A 7,912-nucleotide genomic window follows, 5' to 3' on the forward strand; every position below is an offset into this window, starting at 1 on the left:
ATGTACAAGTGTCAAATTAAGACACCTCAATACAAAAAAAAAAATCCACAAACAAAGCCCAAACATTTCACTCTAAGTTTTCCAAGTCCAGTAGTTTTAAAAGCAAAGCAACAACAAAATCCACCCCACCCCCCAACCAACTCAAGATGCACTGGACGCAGTTTTTCCATGGAAACTCAAAACCAAAGCCAGGCCCCATGACTGACTTCAAATGACAATCCGGCCCCTCAAGTCTTCACAGGACATGGGCATATTTACACGGCTTAGTAAATCACCACAGACCAGTTATTCTTCATAAAGATCCTGTTACAGAAGTGGGGCTGTGTCGTAGCCTGTTCACCTCCCCAGCTGTTTTTCCTTCTGTAGAATCTGGATAGTACAAGATCCTCACAACAACAGGCTAAATTTATGAAAAGTGATATGCAAACTTGAGAAAATATTATTAAATATTTAATTAAATACCAGTTTGATTAAATACTTCAGTTTTAGTATTTGTTACAGGTAGGAACAGCTTTGTATTTTTTAATCCTCAAAACAACCTGTATACAAGACATATCCTGTGCCATGTTATACTCTTCCTTTCGCTAGCGCAGTCTACTGATGGCTGCATCTCATTCCTTAAGAATCAGCATGCTTAAGACATATTTGAATTGCTTTTATCTGTCTATACACAATAGCGACACATTAATAACAGTATATCCAATATATGGCAGTATTTAGTTTTGACCAGGAAACGAGCAGATAGTATGTGGCAATAAACAGCACCCTACAATAATGCAAGGCTGCCAACTGACAAACACAGAAAATGACTAGCAGTTCAACTCCAAGTTCATGCTCTGAATCCTACATCACCTGATGGCTGATTTGTTGGTTTTTTTTTTTTTTTTTCCCAAATAAAGAGCTACTGGTATTGCTATAGTCCTAAGATGACAAGCAAAAATTTATTCAGTGATTCAGTGTGTGAAGATAAAAACAAAAACTCCCTAAAAGCACATTGGGGACAACAGGCCTCTTGCTGCTTATGATCACAGCATCCAAATGGCAGCCACCACTTCACACTGAAAAGCAACATTATGTAATAAGTTATTTTCAGTTTCCTCATTGCTAATTTCTTCCCAGTCATCCAATGCTTCCTCATTACTGTCTGCTTTAGAGGCATTCATCAGTTGCCATGAGAATGCAGAATATCAGAAGCAGAGAAATGGCACCAGCAAGTAAGAGTAAGCATGTCAGTGGCAATAACAGAGTCAAAGACCCATTTGTGAATTACAAACCATAGTAAATGCCAGTATCAGATACCTGCAGATTTTTTTTTTTTTTAATGAGATGTCCATGGCAAGAACACTTACTCTGCAAACATTAGTTTACTTATGCGTTTACTTGCTCTGTAAAGGGTGGTAAACCAGCCAAGTAGTAATACAAATGTTTAATTACCACTTCTGTTAATTAAAACAGATAGCCACCACTGTATTCACATCATTGTCAAGCACTGTCTCCATGGAACTCTGCCAAATTCAAGTACGTCTGTGTGTGAGCCTTACAAAAAACACACAAAGAACACTGAAGTTTGAAATTAGAAGTGAGCAAATGACACAAATACTCTCAATATATTTTCCTTCTGAATTCCCTTTTGGGACTAAGGCCTGTGTAATCAAGATAACAAATCAGACTGAAGTCAGACATACTTATGAACAGAAAAGAAAGCTCAGAAATTAATATTTTAAGTCAAGGAAACATACATCAATACACGTAATTCTAGAAGAGGACCAGCGATTCTACAGTAGAAGAGTTTCTCATACAAAACCTGCAGTTTGAGCTTTGAGAAAAGCCGTTGTTACCGACGACCAGAGCACCCAGGAGCTCCACAAGAGCCGGGCTTGGGTGCGACAGCTCCCCCTGGATACAGGGCCGTGTTTGCACAGGGCTGGCGGCGGGCCGGTTTTGCCGGGGCAGGCTGCACTCTGGCGCTACGAGTCCGGCAGGGGCTGGCTGTGCTGCGTACCGCTCCTCGTCTTCAGCTGCGACTGAGCGATATCTGCCAGGGCACTCTGTATCTTCTCCAGCAGCATATCCCCACGATAAACGACCTCTTCCAGGCGAGCAGCTGCTTCATGATTTTCTTCTTCTAATCGATACAGACTAGCAGCCTTCACAATAAAAAAAAAAAAAGGGGAGAAAAGGAGAGATCTTCAAATATAACACAAAATTAACCTTGCCGCTAAAGGATGGTGATGGAAGAGTTAGTGCTGCCTAGAAAAGAGAGTCTCTCCCTAGCCCCTGAATTACATACAAGCAACTTCAAAGCAACTCGTATAGGTTGCAGCCTCCATGAGTGCATATCCACATGGAGCAAACAAAAAAAACCCACCAAACAGATGTTCGCTTCTCTCATATTGCAACTCGTGGCTCAGCACAGCTTTTCTTGATGAGAAGCAAGTATTTATCCCCCTCCCCACTCCCTTACTGAAAGGTGCCCAGCAAGATATAAGCATAACTTACTTAAACCTTTCTGTTAAAAAGCATATTTCAGATGAAACTGTATTATTTAACCTTTTTCGTCAATATTTTGTTTCAGAACCAAACTGCTTTTCAGTTAGACTAAATTTAGTGAAATAAAACATTAACCTCAAATATTTTAAAGTATTAACTTATTTTACCAAATTTAAAACTACTAATACTTGTTCTAACCAGGTAACAGAAAAAATGAACCAAAATTGTTTCAAACTGGTATTTTTTAAAGCAGTTATGCAGGTCCTTAAGAAGCCATACTTTAACTGGCAAATTCTATCCACATATTCGCCTTCTGATCTGCAACACTGATGTCTTTAGTGAAGGTCAATACACGCATGAAGGACTTGATACCCCTTGGAGGAAGGGTCAGATAAGGAAGACAGCAAAAGGTGAAAGTCTGAAATTTAGTATCCAGCTCAGTTACTTCAGGCTCGATTGTTAAACAGTCGACTGCAGGTAAGCCACAGATTTGAGCAGAATATGTACTGCCAACGTCACACAAGGGAACTCAAAAGGGATGGGTAAATTGTGTTGGGCATTAGTGTACCAGCCCCTTTTATCATTTAAGACAAGCCTCAGATTTGAAACATATACCAAGACAACCTTAGCATTAAAAAAATACATAGCTAGATAGATCTTCCTAAGTACATCCCTATTAGCCAAGTATCTATCACTTCTCAACAAAACCTATATTGCATTATTTTAGAGTGTTTCAAGCACCTTCAGAAGTTTTTTTAAAGAATGTCAGAATATTTATCTTTAATACTGCACCAAATTAAACATCAGAAAATAAAAATTAAGACCAGAATCAGTAAGTGATGGAATCCAAGCTAACTTACCTCAAAACCACACCAAATAAAAAAAGATCAGAAATTCTTGTGAAATGAGATTCTGCATTAACAGAGCAAGAAACTGTTCGAGCATCACCTCTAAGGAAAGCATGCCCCTACTGGATAACGAGCTCCTCTTTCTGGAGCACCCTGCTTTCCCTGCATCAGCTGTCAGCATGATCAGACCCTGCTCAATCATGGGAAAAGCCCATAATTTGTCTGCAGCAGGAAAGCTGTCTTCAGCCATTAAATACGCCATTACATGAAATTACGCTGGTGTTAACAGGCCCAATTAGTATGTTCAGCAATTACTGTGACTAGCAGCATTGCCAAATTTAACCTCCTCTGTTTAAAACAAAATGTGATGTCACTGTCAAGTCATTTGTATTTGGCCCAGCAGGCACCTCTAGTGTTAGTCTTTTGTAAAATGCCTGTGAATAGCAACAGATTATCAACCCAGGTGTAAAACCTTCAGGTGATCTTAAAGCAGTTCCAGGGTTCCCAGAGAAACAGCACTCTTTGCATCCTTGTTGCATTCTAAGAAGAAAATACTTGATACAAATCTAGCAGCTAGAGTCAAAAAGCAAATACAAAAAGATGCTGTTTAATACACAAGACCTGTAGAAATAACAGCAAAAAACACAACCCCAAACCAACCAACCAAAAAAACCCACCCCCAACACAGCAGCATTCTTTGAATCATGGGTTCAAGGCATTTTTTGGAAGCAAGAAACAGCTGAGTATTGTGAAAGGACTCACAAGCTGTTTGCAGCAGTTTAGCTCCTGTAATGCAGGGAATAGCTGCACCTGCTAATAGCTGCCTGGCCAGTAGCTGCTTTCTGTTCCCAAGCTTCTCCTAGAGCACCTCTGGTTTAAAGAGAGAAGGAGCAAGAAACAAAAGCACCAAGTTTGGCTGGTCCAAAGGAAGACACCCTATTACTGAAAAGTGAAAGAACTCTTTTGTGACAGAGCCGGAGAATTTAGAAGATACTTTGCAAGCCAGAGTACCAGAAACATCACAGAAGAACAAAAGGCTTCAGTAGAGTGTTGGCTCTGCAGCTACAAAACGAAATGCACTCCTAATGAGCAAGAGAATGTGAAAGACTATCCAAGGGAAAAAAATAACCAACGAAACCCCACAATGCATCAGTACTGTTGTATCTCTTGTATTAATATTGGAACGGCTGGGGAAAAAAAAAAAAAAGGCTTAGCAGTTTCCAGTATTGTGGTGTTACAATAAAAGCACTTTTTAAAAAAAAACATTCTAACAGAAAACTAAGTTTAAAATATTCTCACTGTGTATAATCTTATTTAGAACACGATGCAAGTTTGTTATTTCCATTAAGCCTATAAAAGTACTCACAGGCTACCCTCATGAAAAATTCAGGCTTATATTAAACCCATTTTTCAAGATTACATGGCCTAAAGAGTAAAAAAGGTGTTTTAAAAAAAGGAAGAAGTTTGCCTTCAGCGATGTTTTGATATTTTAATTAAGAACACTCTTACCTGCAAAGCTGCTGTCGATTCTTCACTAGGCAGGGAATCTATTAGAACGTCAATATCTTTCGCAGTCCGTGCAATCAATGCTGCAAACAGTTGGGCGTATTCTTTAAAAAAGAAAGGTCAGCTAGTCAATACATTATTAGAAATAAGCATAATTTGGCATACACAGCACAGAAAATTCTACAGACTTGAAGTATGCAGGTGTTAAAAATTCTCCTACATCAAGAAAACAACAGTACCACAACTGATGGGAACTCAACCATCTTAGAAGATGAAGGTCATTTGATACCAATCCTAGATGAAACAAGGTTACTGGTTATAAAAATGGCTGGGCTTTGTACAAATGAGAAAATAACTAGAACACTATCACGGTTAGCCAGCTCAGAAATTACTAGTACCAGTATTAATGTCCTAGGCACTACATTAAGTACTAGAGAAGTAGCTAGAAACTCATTTAACTTTTCAATCCTTGCCTTGAAGTCTGCCACTAGACAAAAAAAGAACACTAGAAACAACATAAAGATAGTGATTCAAATAGATAAGTCATTTCAATCAAATCATTAGTAAAAGAATTTGAGGTATTCTAACTCAAAGAAAAAAAGAATTCCTATTTGGCCACAGAAAACATTAAATTGCCCGAGTAATGGCAAAGGATTGAGACTTTATAACAGATCTTAATTTAGCTGCTATAGCATTGAAAGAACTGCATGGAATTTAACAAGAGGCACCATAAGCCAGAAACAAAACCTCTCCATACAGAATTGCATCCATTCCATTTGAATTAAGTTCATTGCTACCACTAAAACATTGAAACAGCCCTTTTCAATTTATAATTTAAGATGTTCCGTATTTCTTTGCATTGCTTAGTTCATGAACGATTCGTGGAAGCAAGAGAGAAATTACCTTCCAATGACAAATATCTACAGAAGAGACTGACATTCTCAAAAGGTACACAAACAACAAACCCAAGATATCCACGCAAAACTTACTAAGGGTCACCACACCTTCACCTGCAAAGAGTTTTAAGGCATTCTTATTAAGACTTTGAATGTCTACAGACACATAACTGGTGTTCTGTTTTGCCTCACCAGCATCACTAACGTGGCTGTATGATTTCACCAAAGGTAAAGACGTGGAAGGAAACAAGCCTTTCAGCTGGCTCTTCCAACTAACTCCAGTATCAGAGAGCAAACCACCACAGACCAATGAAGAACTAGTATTCAACTATCTTAGAAAGTGCATTGCTGCACTCCAAACCAGTGTCCCCTAATATCCTAACAGACAAACATTATCTGATACAAACATGTAAAATTTTCTTGGGGGGGGTAAAAAAAAAAAAAAAAAAAAGGAAAAAAAAGAAAAAATATTCAGGATTAGAACACAGTTACTTAAATACTAACTTGAAATTCTCAAATCAGAGAGAGCATTTAGTTTGCTCGCCAATTTCAGTGTCTTATATCAGTTTCTTGTCTCTCAAAAAAAACCCAAACCAAAACCAAATCAAACCGGCCAACAACAAAACCACAAATGCCAACAAGGAGATTCAACATGACGTTATTCCTTAATTAATTACATAAACAGATGATACATAGAGAAACAAAAATAACTAAAAGTTTATTACATGGAGAGTTTTGAACTCATACATGATTTCATAAAACTAACACTAATTCTTTCTAAAATACTTCTTGGAAGTAATGGACAACTCATTAACAGCCTCTTGCAGCACTCCTATTAAAATGGCTTATATCTGTAGAGCTACTGTATCTGTGCGAAGAAACCAGCACAAGAAATACATTGTAATACTCAACACTTAAAATTACATTTCTACTACCACAATCTTACACAACAAGCGCAGCTGACATCAACTGATGATTTAACTTCAACCACTCCACCGGACACTGCTGGAATTGTCTGCTGAGCACGAAACGGAGTACAGCTTTTGCGTTACAAAGTGCACTGTATCAGAACACGGTCACATTTTGGCAGGAGACGCAGAAAGACGGACTTGCCTTCTGTGGGATTCGCAGGCTGATCTTTGTTTATCGCCGTCTGAATGTTGCTGAAAGAGGCCGGGGGGCCGCACTGCTGCAGTACTCCAATGGCATTGCAGAACTGGTCTGCGAGCTGCAAGCAGCAAAGAAAGCGCCGCTTTATTTCACCGCTGCAGCCATTCCCACTTCACTCCCCAGCCCAGCGGGCCCCAGGCAGCAGCCCACCCCAGCCCCGGCGCCAGGCGGGAGCGCACCGTGGGGTTAACCCCCTACCTGGGAGGCTGCCAGCGCTCGGGGCTGCAGCAGGACCCCCGCGGGGCGGGGAGAGGGATCGCAGCCCCTCACACAGGCGAAGGACACCGCCGGCCGGGCCCGGGCGCAGTGGCAGAGGCCGCGGGGGCAGGAGGGGACGAGACCCGGCACCAGCCCCCGCTCCCTGCCGGTAAGAAGAACGAGGGGCGCGGGGGGGGGGGGGGGGGGGGGGGGAGAAGAGAAAGCAGCGCCCGCCTCACCGAGTTCACCGCGTCCTGCAGCTGCGTTAACCGATCCGCCATGGCGCCGCCACCACCCACCTGACCGAGCGCGCAGCCACCGGCGGCAGCCAATAGGGCGCCTGGATGTTGGGTGGGCGGAGGAGGGATGGGGGCGAGGAGCGAACCGCCTTCCGGTGGAGCAGGGCGAGCCTGGCGCGCCCCCTGCAGGCCGGGAGGAGGCCCGGTTCCCACGTCGGGTCAGGCGGCGGGGCCGGGGCGGCCCCGGGCGGCCCCACCGGGCAGCCCCGCGCCTTTTCAGAGCCACGGGCAGCCGCTTTCTGACACCTTTCGCTTTCTCGCTCGGGGTTGGCAGCTGCCGGAGCGCTGCGCTGGGGCCGGTGTGCTGTGAGACCCTCCTGCCGCGGTGCAAACTAACCCCACAAAAGTGCTTTTCCGATGGCGCGGCTGGGGTTAGGATTTTGTTGGCTTGCGCGTGTAAACTGGGACGTGGGGTTCCTTCGTTTGCAACTATTATTGAAGTCACACAGAATCACGGAATGGCATCTTCTGCTTCAAACGGGAGGGGCTGGAGTTGCTTCCCACC

General features: G+C 42.3%; 1 protein-coding gene across 1 annotated transcript; it reads right to left on the minus strand.

Annotated features, from left to right (window-relative positions):
• Window positions 1–922: 922 nt before the first annotated feature.
• Window positions 923–7,392, minus strand: MED21 (mediator complex subunit 21). Its single transcript, XM_086466468.1, has 4 exons — window positions 7,348–7,392; window positions 6,854–6,968; window positions 4,848–4,948; window positions 923–2,147 (listed from the first exon to the last, which is right to left on the minus strand). The coding sequence occupies exons 1-4, from the start codon at window positions 7,387–7,389 to the stop codon at window positions 1,968–1,970; spliced, it is 438 nt and encodes a 145-aa protein (XP_086322594.1). The 5' UTR covers window positions 7,390–7,392; the 3' UTR covers window positions 923–1,967.
• Window positions 7,393–7,912: the final 520 nt, after the last annotated feature.

Source organism: Leptosomus discolor, chromosome 1, assembly GCF_034619465.1.
Source record: "Leptosomus discolor isolate bLepDis1 chromosome 1, bLepDis1.hap2, whole genome shotgun sequence".
Classification (NCBI taxonomy): Eukaryota; Metazoa; Chordata; class Aves; order Leptosomiformes; family Leptosomidae; genus Leptosomus; species Leptosomus discolor.

What these genes read in the sequence shown, in the direction of transcription:
- MED21 (XM_086466468.1), bottom strand. Translation starts at nt 7,389, where the DNA reads ATGGCGGATCGGTTAACGCAGCTGCAGGACGCGGTGAACTCG. An exon ending in TGCAGGACGCGGTGAACTCG is followed by an intron (nt 6,969 to 7,347) that starts GTGAGGCGGGCG and finishes TGCTGCTTGCAG; the next exon opens with CTCGCAGACCAGTTCTGCAA. An exon ending in GCCTGCGAATCCCACAGAAG is followed by an intron (nt 4,949 to 6,853) that starts GCAAGTCCGTCT and finishes TCTTTTTTAAAG; the next exon opens with AATACGCCCAACTGTTTGCA.